Raw genomic sequence first — 18,458 nt, 5'->3', positions numbered from 1 at the left:
ATGTCTGACGCAGATATAAGCGTGTTTATCAGGCTCAAAATCAGTTCAGGGTGTAGCACAAATCCATTTATCTCGCCTCTCTTCTTCACTAATGTGGAAATGGCCCCTTCCTTATACGAACGGTAATTGGACTTACACTCCGGTACACTACACATTCACCCTATTTTGTAAAGAGGATCCTACAGTACACTAACACATAATAATAATAATAATAATAATAATAATAATAATCATCATCATAACTAAGTACTAAATTTTAAACCCTGTTAGACGAGTCATGAAAGTTCAGTGGGCTCACATAACTTAGTAATGCTTGCTTTGTTAACACCAAGCTGTTCAAAGTACAATACTATAACAATAAAAGTATATTACTACAGAAAGGAAAGTTTCACAGATACTTCGTAATATTATTTCTTAAAACACCTACGAGCACCTGTAATAATGTTGAAATTTCAGCAACGTACAATCAGACTATCATGTGAGCAAGATTTATGTCTTTGCATGGATGGACCAAACTGTGACATTCCTGTGGAACTCAACAGGAGAAGGCTGGAACTAACATATCGAGTTGGCCATGGTATAGCCCTGAATGTTGAAGTCACCAATTACAGCAAACTTTTCATGACTGCTGATGTTTTTAGGTGAAACGAAATAGAACTACTCTTCATTAGGTGGCTTATACACAGAGCTCACTGTGATGTTACAAAGTTGCACAGATATAATCTCAGCATTATTTTCTTTTCCATGATGGGCACTGCTGACCTTGAGACCTGTTTTAATAAAAACAGCAGTTCCATAATATGCATATGATGTGTAGTTAAGCTCATTTTTGGGACCCTTGAACTTCTTTGTTGTTCATCCTTGTGAGTTTCTTGAATGCATAAGACATCACTTGGCATAGTTTGTTACAGTTGTTCTTCGACAGTTGACATACCCTCAATGTTCACAGATATGATTGTCATGATTAGCCCTTAGAAGAGGTGTGTATATGATCACATTTTATCATTAGCATTTTGCCCCTGTTATTGAAGAGAATCACTCGTCTAGGAGAAGTCCTAGTCCGTTAACCAGGGGACACTCGGATGCAGCAATGTCAGTTTGAAGTACACGGTACGTGGAGGCTTCTCATGTGTCCCCTATTTTAAAAATAACAAATTTCTGCATATTCTCTGTCCTAAACATGGTTCCTTTTCTTGTATTCCACTTAATTCTTCAACATGATTCTGTATATTATCTGTTATGGGTTTTACTGTAAATTGCCTGCGTAATTGAGTTGAGATCTTTGTTATAACAATAACCATCATATAAAGAAAAAGCCTTGTCACTACAACCATGTCACTCGATCACTACTGATCTGCATTTAGGGCAGTCGCCCAGTGGCAGATTCCCTATCTGTTGTTTTCCTGTTGCAAAGAAATTGGAAATCTGTTGAACATCTCCCTTGGTAAGTTATTTCAATTCCTAACTCCCTTTCTTATAAACAGATATTTGCCCCATTTTTTGTCCTCTTGAATTCCAACTTTATCTTCATATTGTGATATTTCCTACTTTTAAAGACACCACTCAAACTTAATTGTCTACTAATGTCATTCCACGCCATCTCTCCACTGACAGCTCGGAATGTACTGCTTATATTAAATAACACTAGAATGTTTATATTGTTCTCCCACCTATTCAATACAATACAATCTTAAAAGTTAGGACTTTGTCCTTATCAAAATATTAACATAAAATTAATACATTGGATGGTACATGTTTTGCCTATCAATAGTAGGCATCATCAGCCATTTTTTACCTTAGGAATAGATCAGGTACATGATTGGGAATGACTTATGAATACTGTTAAAAACTATGTCTTGTAAAATGGATTGGAGATCGTTAAACAATACAAAATAAAATGTGGTATAATATTACTTAACAATTTTGTGTTAATATTTGAGTCTAAAAACATGACAATCATTTGAAGATTACAACACTGATATTAAAAGATATTACAATAAAGATAAAAATCAGAAAGCACATTCCATTTAATTGTTAATTTGTGAAACAACCTGACTTTTAACCCTGTTTATCATCATACCATTGCCTACTGTCCATCTCAGAACATTATCAAGGTCATTTTTCAGTTGCTCACATTCTTGTAACTTATTTATAAAAAGCCTTATCTCTGATTCCACTTCTTTACTCATATCATTTAAATATATATCAGAAAACATAAAGGTCCAATAATACTGCCTTGAGGAATTCCCTTCTTAATTACTACAGGGTCAGATATAGCTTCGCCTACTCTAATTCTGACATCTATTTTCTAGAAATATAGTACCCATTCAGTCACTCTTTTGTCTAGTCCAATTGCACTCATTTTTGCCAGTAGTCTCCCATGATCCACTGTCTCAGATGCCTCAGACAGGTCAATCACAATACATCCATTTGACCTCCTGAATCTTCTATATCTTGCTGGAATCCTACAAGTTGAGCTTCAGTGGAATAACCTTTCCTAAATCCTAACTGCCTTTTATCGAACCAGTTATTAATTTTGCAAACGTGTCCAATATAAGTTTTTTTTAAGACAATGTTATTGTCAAGATTTTAGACAATTGTGTCTATGCTTAAGACATAAACCTTTTACCATCATGTGATGAGAAAAATATTGTGAGATTTGTCACTCATGCTTGCGATGCATATTTTTGTTCAATAGAATATGTTAATGATCTTATTAAAGCTTGGGGCTGATGATGCTCACTAAAAGGAGTGAAACATGTACCATGTTAACAGTTTAATAAGGATGTAGTTCCATTAGCTTATGATGTATTGAATAGGTGGTACAATAAAACTATAATAATTTTGTATCACAAGTAGATCTTAAATACAGACAGGAAATGAAATAATGCTTTCCCAGTGCTTACATGCAATTCATGTCAAACTGACTGGCCGTCATTTTCACCCTTTCCTTTATACACAGGGGCTACTATAGCAACTCTCTATTAATTTGGTATAGCTCCTTCATGCAAACAATAACCAAGTAAGTACTTAAGATATGGTTGTATATCCTAAACCATTGTCTTTAGTATATCCCCAGAAATCATCAATTCCAGTTGCTTTTCTAGTTTTCAACTTTTGTATCTTATTGTAGATGCCGTTGTTACCATAGGTAAATTTTAATACTTCTTTAGTATTAGTCACTTCCTCTATCTGTACATTATCCTTGTATTCATGCTGCTGACTGAATACTTCTTCCTTTTGAAGATTCTCACATACACACTCCCCTTGTTCATTAATGATTCCTGGTATGTCCTTCTCGGAACCTGTTTCTGTCTTAAGGTAACCAGGAAATGCAAAAATGACCAAAATAACATTTTTCTTATTCAAAACAGCTTTGAATGTATAGCTAGAAAGTTCCACACTCACTTTCAACTTGACTATCAGTTTTCGTATAAAGGATGAAAATCAAATTCATTATCTTTGTCCGAAGGGGGCTGACGCGTGGTATAAGTACCAAAAATCTGTAGCAGTTGGTGGAACCTACAGATAAATGCTGACATGCCTTTTTAATGCCAAACATGGAAGATATAAAACAAATGTATCAAGACTTCTAAAAAACTGTGTTCATGAAAAAATGTAAATGAAAGTCTGAACAACTGTTCTGGGTACTCAGACAATTACGGTATGTGCGTATAATGCTTTGCTGACATTTAATTATGGTGTAGTATCAAGAATTGAAGTCTTAAAAACAATGGGAATATTCATCATCATCAATGCCCCACTCCAGTCGCCTGGGTGTGATTAATGGGAATATTACCTGGAAGTAACTGTAATGAGGCTTTTTGTCCTCCATTGACAATGCTTGGATATTCTATGCCAGTGATACGATTCCTTTAGTTTTGCCAATTGCCACCTTTTCAATACAATAAAAATATATTACAAACTTACATATTTATTATGATGTTTATATGGTACATGTTTCGCTCTTTTTCGTGAGCATCATCAGCCAAACTATCATTAATCTAAGATTGTATAAGATCATAAAACAATTCTTTTGGTTCAAGATTACTCCTATAAAACTAATTGACAATCTTGTAACATTTTAAAAGTCACACAACAATAAAATTATGTCTTAAGTTAACACTTTTTGTCTAAAATATTTTTCAGTCCAAACATTTTATCGCCGAAATTCATCCGGTGAACATCTTTTAAAATTGTTTAAAAATAAGAATAAGATAAAAAACTTTTGAAATCTGGCTAGTTGTGTTGATTCCCGTTGCTTAACTTGTATAATTGTCATTAAAACTTCATAACAGTATTGAATATTTTCTGCAGTTGATAATTGTCATTATGGTCGATAGACTTGTTCTCGTTGCTGGAGTAACATTTATAAAATGTATTGGTATTAATTTATATTATCAATGGGGTAAAATTGTTCGTGTACAAACTTGTTGATGAAACAAAACTAAAGGAATTGTATCACAAGTAGATCTTCAATACGGACAAGGAAAATGAAGTTTATAACCTGCTTTATAACCTGCAATATTCTATGCCATTCGTGCAACTGAGGCCATGACAAAGGAATCCAAGACAGAAAGAAGATTGCAGAAGAAGAAAAACAGAGGGAGATCAGGATGGTCAGGAGGATTATTGTCCTGGGATGTATTAATGTCAGGTCATTTCACTACTACTTTTCTTTTCTCGATTTCCCCCCAAAAAATTTGAATGTAAATACTCCATTTTCTCCGGATTGGTTACACCAATCTTATTGAATTTTTTTGCACATGCAATGTACTCTATGATAATGCCTGGGAACTACAATTGTTTAAGTATCATCATTATTTTCAGAACTGTATGAAATTACACACTGTAAAAAGCTTGAATAAATTTGGAAAATTTTTAAAAATCGTATGTTATTACCAGAATAAAGTAGACATTTTATTGTATTTACTAGAAATTAGCAACAACTGATGAATTTATAATAGGAACATTAATTTTAATTCCATCAGTTGGTAATTTTAAATTTTCTTCCCCCATAAAAATGTTCATTAAAAACTTTTCTCTTCGACTTACGATAACAGAAGTGAAAGAAAACTTACATTAAGGATTCATAAACATCTCCAGAAAATATCAATATATTACCTTGAAAACTTGAGAAGATTTAAGAGAAAATGTGAATGGTTGCATTTTACAGCAATTCTTACTTCAAGGTTACTTTAAAGTACCTATACATACCCTACCATTTTTCACTAAAATTTGTATGACTGCCAATTATGCTTGCCATCATGTTATCCTTTGCTGACTTCTTTGCTAGATTCAGTTTTCTAGTAAGTTCCTTCAATTTCTCCTTATTTCCACAGCCATTTCTAACTCTTATTGCTTTCCAATCTGCACCTCCTCCTTAGTCTCTTTACAGTACTTCTCTGTTAAAATATACTTGGGTCTTTACCACCTTTAAGGGTACAAACCTGTTTTTTTTTTTTTACATTCCTCAACAATTGCTTTAAACCTATCCCAGAGTCTGTTTACATTTTTATTTAGTGTTTTCTACCAATCATATTTACTTTTTAAAATCTCCCTCATGCCTGTTTTATCAGCCAGATGGATCTGCCTAATAGTCCTTTAAGACCTTCCTTTCTATCACATTTATTTTTAACTACGGCAAAAGCAGTTTTGTAATCAGTAATACCATCTATTACTTCAGTTTCTCTGTAGAGCTCATCTGGTTTTATCAGCACCACATTCAGAATATTCTTCCCTTTGGTTGGCTCCATCACTTTCTGAATCAGCTGTCCTTCCCATATTAACTTATTCGCCATTTATTGGTCATGCTTCCTGTCATGCCCCCAAAGGAAAACATTTATTGATCTATGGGAAATAAAGGTCATTGAAATGTGAGAGAATCTTGTAACAAATTTGTTGATGTGTGCGCAATAAATGGGCAATAAGGAAGAGGGACAAGTACAGAATTTATGGAGCTCAAATATAATTTATTCAAAGTAAGTTTTGGGAAAAAATACAGGCCAGAGTTGGGGAATTCAGAAGTAGGATACATGGGTGGAGTTGATCAACTACAGATCATCATAGCATGCAAACATATTAATTATAGACTGTTATGCCTTTCAGCATTCAGCCTGCAAGCCTCTGTGAATTTACTAAACACCTCCGCAGTCCTCTGTTTGTAACATTATTTTCCTGTGTAACTTATCCTCCTCCATTTGCCTCACATGACCCCACCACTGGAGATGGTTCATGTGTACCACTTCGTCCATTGAGTTCATTCCAAACTTCAACATCATCTCCTCGGTCCAAGAAACCACCTGTTTGTACCAGCGTTCATTCTCGCTACTTTTATGTCTGTTACTTCTAACTTGCAAATAAGATAGCCTGGGTCAACACAGCTTTCACTCCTGTACAGCAGAATTGGTCTGAAAACAGACCGATGTAAAGATAGTTTCATCTGGGAGCTGACTTCTTTTTTACAGATTACTGTTGATCTCAATTGCAAGCTCACTGCATTGGCATTGCTGCACCTTCATCCAATCTGACTTACTATACTACCATCCTGGGAGAATACACATCCTGAATACTGTTCCAGTTATGTATTCCCAACCTGACATTCAATTTTCTTTTAAGTTTCTTCCCTAATGACATCACCTTAATCTTGGAAATGCTAATTTTCATATTGTACTCACTGCACCTTTCCATAACACAATTCATACTGAAATTATGTGGATACATACAGGCAAACAGAATACAAAGGAAAATGTGTAGTCTTAAATGTGAGGGTAGGAGACCGAGATGGCAGCTCAGAATGAAACACAGAAATGTGGCAGAGTCTGACATTTAAGAGTGGAAGGAAGCATGGGATAGTGTTGAAACTTAAGAATACAACAATGACCGAAGTAGCAGCGGAGCTTCATGTGCCAACTTATTAAGTAAAAGATCAATGTAGGATGTGTCTTGTCTTGACTGAATTTTGATTATGCAACTTCCCTTAAGTAACTTGCATTACACGTATGGATCATCAAAACTGGCTAAAGGATAAACATAATAACAGGCTAATGTGGGCAGGGAAAGCTTTATGTTGGAAACCTTTCAGCAAGGTATCTAGCCTTATTTAAAAGGAACTCTTGTAATACGCTCCTCTGTATATACCACATGGGGCGTCACAACATTGTCAGGTGTATTTACTCTAAAATAAAATTTATTAGTAGGGCTTTTTTAGAATAAAGAATCCTAATGGTATTATACAACCGAATATGAATAGAGTTAGAGATTTGGAGACTCGCACACTTGTCTCCAGTTTGACATCTAACAAGCCCAGATATGGGGATGAATGTAGCATTAGGACTTACAAATAATATCAATTTTCTTTTTATAGTGGAGTTCCTGTTGGGATTTGAGATTGAAAACTATGCCAATATTTTTGTTGTTGAACAGTTTAATTTAATTACTTATGGCAAAGTAGTATATACATATTAAAAAAAATTGACATTCACAACAAGATTGATCCACAAACATTCTCACAGCAGTAGTGACTTAGAACTTCTGCTACAAATATCTCCAAAAAATATTTTGAAGTATTGAAGGTAGTTGAAATATTCTAAATATCATCTTGGTGAATGCAGAGTAAGTATGCACATTTATTTTGTGTGTTTTCAGTTCCGTAATCAGTATGACAGTGATGTCACGGTCTGGAGTCCACAAGGAAGACTTCACCAAGTTGAGTATGCTATGGAGGCAGTGAAGCTGGGTTCTGCTACTGTAGGTCTGAAGAATAGAACTCATGCTGTCCTTATTGCTCTTAAACGGGCATCTTCAGAACTCTCTGCTCATCAGAAGAAAGTTATACCCATTGATTCACATATTGGGATATCAATTGCTGGCTTGACTGCAGATGCTAGAATGCTCAGGTAATTTGCATAAGAATTATTTTAAAAATAGCTGTTAGGTTCTTCAGTTTGTCAAAACTTATTTATGAATAAATAGCATTTATAAAACACCTGAAAAAGAATACATATAGTAACAGATTATATATGAAAAAAACAAAAAACAATTGGAGTGACATGTTTCATTCTTGAAAGAACATACTCCGGTTTCTATCAAATTACTCACTTTAATAAAAAACATAAGTGGTGATCAAAAAGTATCTGTTTGACGGCCGCACAGTCCCAAATCGGAATGCCAATCAGGCAAAATCACCGTGAGCATTGAGGCACCCATCCCTCCGATGCACCAAGTTGAAGATACCCATGTGGTAAAACACCGTGTCCTGCTGCGTGAAGAAGTCCGTAACCGCTTGCTGCACATCCTTGTCCGACAGGAAGCGTCAACATTTCAAGGTTTTTTTGAGAGGACTGAAGGCATGATAATAGCTAGGGGAAAGATCAGGACTATAGAGTGGGTGCTCGAGAGTTTCCCACTTGAGTTGGCATACCTTCTGCATGAAGACCTTTGCGGTATTGGGTATGAGGCTGGCCTTCCAGAGTCTTGTGTCGAAACTCAATCTGCACGGAACTTGGCGCACCATTCCACATGTCTGTCTGTCCCATGCACAGTCTTCATTCTCCGATGCATGTCCACCGGTGTTTGTCCTTCAGCAGCCAAGATCAGAATAACAGCACATTGGTCCTGTTTGGACGCATTTGGTAATAAATTCACGTGACTACATTTAATGCATGCACCTCGGCACAGCACGACTGCCACGCCAATCCCTTTGCTTACATGTCCGTGTTTATACGCCCGCATCGGCATCGCGCTACGTTGCATGCCCGCTGCTGCAACGCCCTCAAACGGAAAGCTTTTGTTCACATCTTGTATATAACTTACAGTATGAATTGTTATTGAGATGTGTAAAACCATTTATGTTAAAACCTGTGTCCACTCTTCCAGAAATTGTTGAAATGCTTTATAACTAGAGCTGGTATTTTGATAAAGTGGCAAAATATGTACTTAAATATGTAACAAAAAAGCACCAAAATATGTAGTAAAATAAATTGAATGAGTAAAATATGTACTATCACATATTTAAGGTGGGTTGCAAGAATTCATTTATAGGTTCGTTAAATGCTCTTGGTCCTGGTAGTGTTCATGGAGTGTTGCAAGAACAATCTTAAATGTTAATGGATTGTCGAAATGCTCTTTAAACTACAGGTCAAAAATCAGACCTATAAATTGTTCACAAGACGATAAGAGGTTTATATTATTCATTATTATGCTCTTGTATCCAAATAATTTCCTGGATATATCATCAGATACTAATAAGCAAAAATGACAACATTTATAGCAATAAAATCTAGTTTGTGTATGATGGCATAGTTATGTTGTATAAGACTATTTTATTTTTTATTACAGAATTATCATCTGATGTTGAGGTTATATTGGTCATTGTATGGCATCTTTTTTCGTTTTTTGAAGAGCTGGTCTACTGTGTTAGGATGATAATTGTTTTGTACTGTGATTTGATTTATTATTTGTACTTCATTGTTAAAATCGGATTTGCTTATTGGTATGGTTAGAGCTCTGTGTATCATTGTGTTCACTCCAGAAACAACTGGGAATATTACCTTTTTGTACATCAAAATCAGTAGAAATAGAGATAAACTGTCAAACAAGATACACAGGAAGCCAACTCAAACATCACATACAATAAACGATTGTAATCACCCAACCACACACAAATTAGCAGGACAGTGAATTAAATCAAATATCAAGAAAGCACAATGATTCAAATTCCATTAAAATGTAATTCTTTAATTCACTAATGCTCATTAAACATCCCTTGAATCATGCAAAACAATTTAATATGATAATCTTCTTTTTCTTCAACGTTTATGATAATAATACATGAAGTAAAATGAAATGGCATATGGCTTTTAGTGCTGGGAGTGTTCGAGGACATGTTCGGCTCACCAGGTGGAGATCTTTTGATTTGACGTCTGTAGGCGACCTGTGCGTCTTGATGAGTATGAAAATGATGACGAAGACGACACATACACCCAGCCCCTGTGCCAGCGAAATTAACCAGTGGTGGTTAAAATTTCCGACCCTGCCGGGAATCAAACCCGGGACCCTCTATGGCCAAAGGCCAGTATGCTAACCATTTAACCATGGAGCCAGACATACATGAAGTGATACTTGATATATGGGCTAGTGAGAGGCTGCCAGATGATTGAACCTCAGCTGTTATCCACCTGATCCACAAGGAAGGGAACAAAATAGACCCCAGCAACTATAGAGGAATATCACTCCTTATGGGCATGATAACATCTTTTCCAAGATACTAAAACTGTATGTAGTGTGGCAGCTGGAGAGCGAGTTAGGAGAATACCAAGCAGGAGCAGGGTTCAGAGCATTGAGATGCTGTAGTGAACAGAGACAAAACTCAAGATCATTTTCCAATATAGCAAAAAACGAGCCATACAGTGTGTAGTTACCTTCATTAACTTCTGAAAGGCATTCATCTCCGTGGATAGAACAACACTCTTCAAAATCCTAAGGAAACTAGGACTCAATGACAAAATCAATAACTTGGTGCAAGCCACTCTTGAAAGACCACTTCCAAAGAAAAATTTAGAGGACAGCTCTTAGAGAGCTTCCCAATCAAAACGGGTGAGGCAAGGAGACGGGATCTCATGCATATTATTTAACTGTGTCCTGGAAAAGATCTTCAGGGAATGGACCAGATCCCTACCAGTGAACACCGGACTAAGAATGGAGATTAAAGCAGGGAACATAAGGATCCCAAAGCTGTCTTTTGCTGATGACGTGACTTTACTAGCAAACGATATGCAAGAGGCCACTACGCAACTCCATACACTACACTCAATAACTGCTGAAACACATTAGAAAGCCCAAGTTCATTACCAATATCAAAGATGCCCCTAGAATTATGAGAGTTAGTGATACCAAGCTTATCGAGAGAGCCAAAATTGGCAAGGACCTTGGAGAGTAGATATCAGAAGTCGTTAGTGAAACGGTTGCTCTCAAACAGAGGAGAATCAAACTTGACAAGGCATTCCATGCCTGCAGAAAATTATACTCCTCAAAACGTCAACGAATGTCAAATTAAGACACTACAATGCAATAGTCAGACCATCAATTTTCTATGCATCAGATGGCTTATCTCCAACTAAGAAAACACCACACATAGCCCTCAAAGTACAAGAAAATTAAGTCCTGAGGAAGATACAGGAACATTATTTTATCTATTTGGGGTATTTTCACTTGCCTGGTCGCCTGCACTGCGAGCCTATCTCCCAAGTACTTTGCCATAATGCGGTCAGCGTGTGTTTTCGCACTAGATTTCCTTTACTTTGTGAATGTATGTATACACACGCTCACTTATTGAAATGACGTTGGAACAACACCCTAAGCACTAAACATGTGAACACTTGACTAAACTGAACCTTACGTGATAAAGCTCTCAGCAGACTGCATAGGAAAGGAGCTTTTGGCACCGAGAAGCGCATAACGGCAATTGGTTGTACATACATACATTTTTAACAAAAAAATAAAGAGAAAGTCGTTATTTTGGTTTCATTTTGTAGATACCGGTAAATCAAGTTGTTTCATTTGGCCGGCTATGAAAAACACGCATATGATTGTGTTAAAAAATAGGTGATAAGACCCAAGCAGCTGATTGTAGGAGTGAGGAACACTGAAAGAATATTTGACCAACATAAACATGTTCAGCAAAATAAAGAATAATTCATAAGTTCCTTTTCATATTCTCAAGTAGATTGGTGGTTAAATAATTTACTGGTACATGTAATTATATGTTTAAATACACGTGCACCTGACTGTAAAGTGAACAAGGAACAGTGATATTACAGAATTATTTTACACACACATTTAACGTACCCTAATGATTAACCTATCTTGTTTCGGTTTCTTCTGTTTTTTCTATTTCATATATTGCTACTGTTGAGTAATAAAAATAGGCAGCATATAACTATATTAATAACTAGCTGTAGTACCCGTCATTGATTGGGACAGTAATATAGCATTAACCGTCCAACTACTTTCAGCCAATATTCGGAAATGCTGTTTTACTTGGGACGCTACCGGGCGAGTTGGCCGTGCGGTTAGAGGCGCGCAGCTGTGAGCTTGCATCTGGGAGATAGTGGGTTCGAATCCCACTGTCGGCAGCCCTGAAAATGGTTTTCCATGGTTTCCCATTTTCACACCAGGCAAATGCTGGGGCTGTACCTTAATTAAGGCCACGGCCGCTTCCTTTGATTCCCATACTATCATCGCCATAAGACATATCTGTGTCGGTGCGACGTAAAGCAAATAGCAAAAACAAAAAAGACCTATCTGTGTCGGTGCGACACAAAGCAAATTCTAAAAAAAAAAAATCGCTAGTATGCCTTTTCAGTGATAGCTGTTGGCAGAGCCATGGAGGATCAAACTAGCCTTTGAGCTGAATACCCAACATAGGAGTGGGAAGGAAGCGTCCATGGCCTTAATTAAGGTAATGCCTTAATGGTGGATAGTGCCAAATGAAGTGGTGTACAGAGAATTGGATCCCATCACGGATGCTATGTGGAAGAAGAGGATCTCTTTTTTTTGGTCACATTATGAGGACACCAGAAAACAGATTGCCAAGAAAAATTACAGAGAAACTCTGGAAACTGAAGCAACAAGTAGGATGGATTAAGGAAATTAGAGATGATATGGAAGAACTAGAAATAACTGGACAATTTACAAAACAAAAAATTTAAATAAACCAAAAACGTAAAAATAAGATTTAAACCAAGAATAGACTAACGCCTAAAGTGAAAAGGGTATTTACGGATGAGAAACGACAGAAAGATCAGAATGAATAGAAAGCTACTGGGCAATTCGGAAAGAAACTTAATGAAGAAGATGGCCAGGAAATGATTGGCTGAAGTGGTTTAGTGAGGCTGTAAAAGCAGAATAATAATAATGCCAGAAATTAAAAAATTGTTCCATGCTACATTTTCCTGAAAATTAACAGTTTGGCAAACATTACCAACATAAATGGCATATTTGTTTAAAACCAGCAGTCATACTTGCAGTTTTTGGGTACATGGCTCATTTGACTCTGTTCATTGCAGAGTGTTTGACTGCACCTTTCACATTGCCGTTTCATCTTGCTATCTCTTGTCCAATGACACCTCTTTTTCTTGTTCTCTTTTTGGAATCGGCTGTAATTTTGATGGTGGAAGACCATTTCCACCAGTAAATTATCCTGTGGCCTTCTTCGTTCCCTTTTGAAGACCTAAGGTGGATCTTTCCTGAATCTGAGGATGGATGAGAATTTCAGGTACTGTGTCTGATTGGCTAGATATTTCCTAACCGTCAGATCCTCAGAACAGGCTGTTCAGTGTAATGTAGGAAGAACAGGAATCTCTTTGAAGTAAAAGAAATGAGAGAAAATATTATCAAGAGCTTGACTTAACCTTCCAGCGGGCGCGTGGGCGGCAATTTGGCCGCCTTTTGGGGAAAATCACGAGAATGTGCCCTTTATGGACAACTAGCCAGTTGGGATTTCCGGTTATTCTTTAATTACTCATCTTGATGTGAGACAGCATTTTCGTACTTTTTTTAAGTCGGCGCGGATTAGCCGCTGTTCTGTTTCTAAGAGGTGCGTGCCATCGTCGTTCGAGTCACGCGGCCAGTCTGGCGTAACGCGCCTGATTATTTTCGTATTCTCTTATACCCGAATGAAACATGTAAGTAAATATATTTTGCTCGTGTGTGCATGCACGCGCATGTGTGTGTGTTTGTGTGCGTCAGAGAGGAACATTTTCTCTTATGCATAAATGTTCCAAGATATTTATATTTTGAAGTTCGCTTAGTTTTCTGTTTGATTCCCTCCTTTGACATAATTTTGTCTTAGTACGCGTTTCAGGGCACGATACATTGATCCTGATTCTATTCTCTGAATTCATGATGAATTGGAAAAAGAAGAAACGAATGAAGGAGATGTGTGGGACGATCCTAATGATATTGATTTCGAACCCAAAGTTATCGAAACGGACAGCAGTGACTTTGAAGTTGAGATGGACAGGGCTGATGATGTAAGCGATTGACGACCGTCATGACAGCACCCTACGTTTCTTCATTGGGGAGATTACGGGCAAATAACCCTGTAGGAAGGAGTACAAAAACAAAGGCAAAGAACTTGTTTAAAACAAGCTCGCCAGTGTAAAACTGAACTAGAATGCTTTCTCACCATAATAAATTCAAATATGGTCGATGAAATTGTGAGACACATAAATACGTTTATTGACAGGGTAAAAGATAAACATCCAGAAGGTCGAGAAAGAGATTTTGGAAAAACAACAAGATCGGAAATTTTAGCTCTTTTGCCTTGTTCTTAATAGCCGTGAAAAGAATAAACCGCACAAACTTATCAAAATCGTTTACTACCAACAGAACCGGATGCTGGCTATCTTCAGTGAACGTCGCTTTCGATTACTGTTAAGTTGTCTTTGATTTGATGATGTAAAAGAATGGGCGGTTATTTAGCCACTGCGCGCCCGCTTGGGAAATCCAGGTATGCGCGCCCGCTGGAAGGTTAATAGGAAGAAATGACCTGGGCCTGTGGTCAGTAGTTTTTATCAGACTGAGCTGGTGTTTATTGTTACAAAATTTGTAGTTTGGTGCAAGAGACTGGCAGGTTGAGGTGGGTGGCCAAAGGGTCTGTAATGGGAAGTTAGTTTGTAGATTAATTGGAAGAGTGGGGTGGAATAGAGTAAGGTGGGATGGATTGTAGAACTGCATCAGACTAGTCCAAGCATTCATCACAGTTTTTGTTAATACACATGTATATTTTTTTGTGGTTTGGTGTGAAAGGGCTCAGCATGATGAAAATGATTAAGAAAATTTATTTTAGACTGGGAGAGAAACTCCTCGAAGGATAGCTGCCCTTAGCCAACGGTTACTATGACGTACAGCCCAGTTATTAGTCTAAAGATAAAACAAACGAACATTAAATTCTCGTTATTATAAACAGAGTTTGAAAGTGATTAAGAAATTCAAATTGTAATGAATACTTCTTTTTAAAATTTTTGCTTGTAATCATTGCTTTCTTAAAACAAGCATACATTAAATTTTGTTGAATTATGGACAGAGTCATTGAGTAAAAATTGAGTAAAACAAATGAAATTACTTGTAATGAATACTTTGTTTTTTTGTAATTTGCACTTGTATTCAACACTTGCTTAAAAAATATATTTTTTACCTAGACCTATAATTTACAACTGAATAAAATTGTAATCGTTACATTCTAGTATTCAATATGCTTAGCATGGAAGTAGAAAAAAACAAAACAAAGTGGTGATGAAGGTAATTTTTCAGTTCTACTACAGCAGAACCAGTAGCTTCACCAGTGCTGGATGAGATTTGTTCTTACCTCTTCAGTACTTCCAGTGGCATTGAACTTACTCTGCAGTATCCATCACTTGTGGAGATACTCTTAAAATTAAATATAGGCATTCCTTCATGTGCCCATTTATGGCAACTTTTTGGCAAATGGAAAGATGTACTTTGTAATTTTAAAAAACAATGGCATTCCTCCACAATTTTTGCAAAAATAGTCATTTTGAAAGTTCCAAGATTCTTAGTGATGATAGCCACTTAATGTTTCTGCTGTATGCTAAAAATGAAACACGGAATGGAGTAACATCTTTTTCTTTGCAAACTTTATCATTCCAGCCCCATACGGAAAACAAATGTCAGTGATTCCCTTAAGACTGGCGTTTTTTAAAGTAATTGTAGTTTTACTGATTACTTCTTGAAAAAGTAATTTGTAAATTTTAATCAAGTACAATATTTCTCAAGTAACTGTAATTGAGCCCAATATTACATTATTCTTGTAGATTTCCTATCACTGATTATAAAAGAGAAAATCGAAGGCAGCTACCCCATGGAGAACGTGCTTTATTTTACTTTTCAGTGAAACCATGTACGTGTTGATGTACAATGTGCAGAGGGTCTCGTAACAACGTAGGGTTATTTCTTAAAGCATTTGAAAAAATTGATTGTTATATTTGGAATTGTCCCATGAGCACCAAACAACGCTCCTATGACTTCCTTGTGTATTACCGTGCAGTTTTTGTTATATTTGAAGTAAGTTTCATAGTGCCTTTTCTTTTCAACATCAACCTTTTTGTCATACTGTTATAAGTGCCAATTGTCTTGTAGTGCATAGAAGGCCATGATTCATTATGGTGACTTGATTAGAGGCTCCTCATATATTATGCATTTTATTTTATGATTTTTCTACTGCATTCTTGATTTCTGTATTGTTTCTGTGTTTGTCTTCATGTGCTTTTTATTATTAGTGATGTTAACGTTGGACCATAGTGGATTTTGGTTTAGTTTGTGTGTTTACTTGTGACACTAACCTCGTTGCGTATAACATTGTTTATATCGGTTACAATGCTTCTCTTTGATATAGGTTAGTTTTTTATTACATACAATTTATAGTGACTATTTTGCTTCTTGCATTGAAACAGTGTTTTTTAAAGATTTTTAGTGTTTTTTAATCTATCCAGTGATTTTCATCTTTTGCCAACGAGATATGACGAGTGCTAATAATAACTGTCAAAATTCTTCGGATGGAAACCATATTTGCAGATTATGCAGAAAATCATATAAATTGATAAATATCCATATTAGTAAGGCACATCCAGAAGAGCATAGGCAGATATTAACTAAACGTTATATAGTTAAAGATACTGTTAATGATGACTTTGCCGACTTAAAGATTAATATACAAACTGCTACTGCTACTGCTACTACTGCTGCTGCTGCTGCTGCTGCTGCGTAGTCAAATAGTTCCGTTGATTTAATGAAACCATAGGAAGCAAGAATGTATAAAGTAGTAACAGACCAAACACCAGAGCAGATAGATGATATTCTCTCGGAGGTTTGCTTCCCCCCCCCCCCCGCACTTCGATTAATACACTACCCGGACCACAACACCCGGTAGTGAAATATTTTAACCTACATAAAAAAAGCGATCTGTAATTATGGTTTCACTCACTCTCAAAGCTCTAATCCTGCAAGAAGATCTAAAAGAGAGAAAGAGAAAGCACAGTATAATTACTATGACAACAGGAAACAAAGTTGTACGATGGATAATGAATAATAAGTCGCATCCTAACTGTCCAGCACCTTTAAATGATGTCAAGAGATATTTCTCAGAATTATTTGGGTCTACTAATGATATGACATCTTTAGACTCCTCTTTTCAAACAAACAATAACATTGTTAATACGCGGATATTATTGGAGGAGGATTTTAACAGAGCCATTTCTGGTATGCTTTGGGATACTTCTCCTGGCCCTGATAAAATTTCAGTGAAAGTTTTAAAGCATTCCAAAGCAGGAAAACTCATCGCATTATTAGGGTCTTCGATGATCTGTTTTGGAGTGGTTCCTACAGAGTTTAAAAGGGGAAGAACTAGTCTTATATTCAAAGGTGGTGACCCATTTGATCTAAAAAAACTGGAGGACTATACCCATTTTCTCAGTTATTAGAAGAATAATTGAACGTGTTCTAGATAAGATGCTTCGCAGTCTTATAAGCTTTTCTTGCCATCAGAGGGGTTTTGTCTCCTCTCCAGGAACACACATAAACACTTGACTGATTAATGACTGCCTTAGAATGGCCAAGGCAAAGAAACAGGGCTGTTGCGTGGCATTCTTAGATGTAATGAAAGCGTTCGATTCAGTAGGACACAAACATATTAGCAGATCTTTAGCTTCCTGTGGTATGCTTGAGAATTTAAGAATTTGAATTGTGAAATTACTAGTCGACAGTCGTATCCAAATTGAAGTAGGTCCTGACAAAACTAAGGCAATCCCATTAAATAAGGCAGTTACGCAGGGCAGCCCTCTGTTGCCAACTCTGTTCAACCTAGCAATAGATGGAATAATTAAGGAGCTTATGACCGCAAGATTTCTGATGTATATGGGTTTACAGTAGTAGATGGATGAAGCATGCATACCTGCCAACTTTCCCGATTTAGGCGGGGGACTCCCGATTTTCGACAGTTATTCCCGCCTCCCGATTATTCAGTTATTTCTCCAAATTTGAGCTTTTTCTTTGGTGAACTTCAAACATTTGTTTTCAGATCCTGCAGTTTCAGCTTTGTACGCCAGTAGCCGGAAGTCCTTCGCTCATTGGCTGCTTTCAAATGAAATATCGATGTTTATTAATACAAGAAATGTGCACGAATGTGGGGCGTTTATTGAAACCTATATATCGTGACGCATTTATCGATTGTCAATCTCTCATTCTCGTGTGCTATGTTCGTGTTCGTTCACATCAGTCTAGTCTATTCTAGAGACTAATCGCTAGATTTAGAGTCTTTTTTAGTAATTTTAGTGTCAGAATTTCAAATATAGTGACTAGTGAATTTTCTAGAGATTTTAGGAGCCATTCAGACAGTTCTTGCAAATTTTAATTTATTACTTGATAAAAATAGCATTGCG

General features: G+C 36.5%; 1 protein-coding gene across 1 annotated transcript in view; it reads left to right on the top strand.

The window, feature by feature from the left end:
• Positions 1 to 18,458, top strand: part of Prosalpha6 (Proteasome alpha6 subunit) — an 86,083-nt gene that overhangs the window by 6,353 nt on the left and 61,272 nt on the right. Inside the window, exon 2 of the mRNA XM_067143409.2 lies at positions 7,648 to 7,898. Coding sequence (XP_066999510.2) covers positions 7,648 to 7,898 — 251 coding nt within the window. The remainder of the gene's footprint in view (positions 1 to 7,647; positions 7,899 to 18,458) is intronic.

Source organism: Anabrus simplex, chromosome 3 (genome assembly GCF_040414725.1).
Source record: "Anabrus simplex isolate iqAnaSimp1 chromosome 3, ASM4041472v1, whole genome shotgun sequence".
Taxonomy (NCBI): Eukaryota; Metazoa; Arthropoda; class Insecta; order Orthoptera; family Tettigoniidae; genus Anabrus; species Anabrus simplex.
Note: the sequence above shows the minus strand (reverse complement) of the source record. Positions and strands in the feature narration are given on the sequence as shown.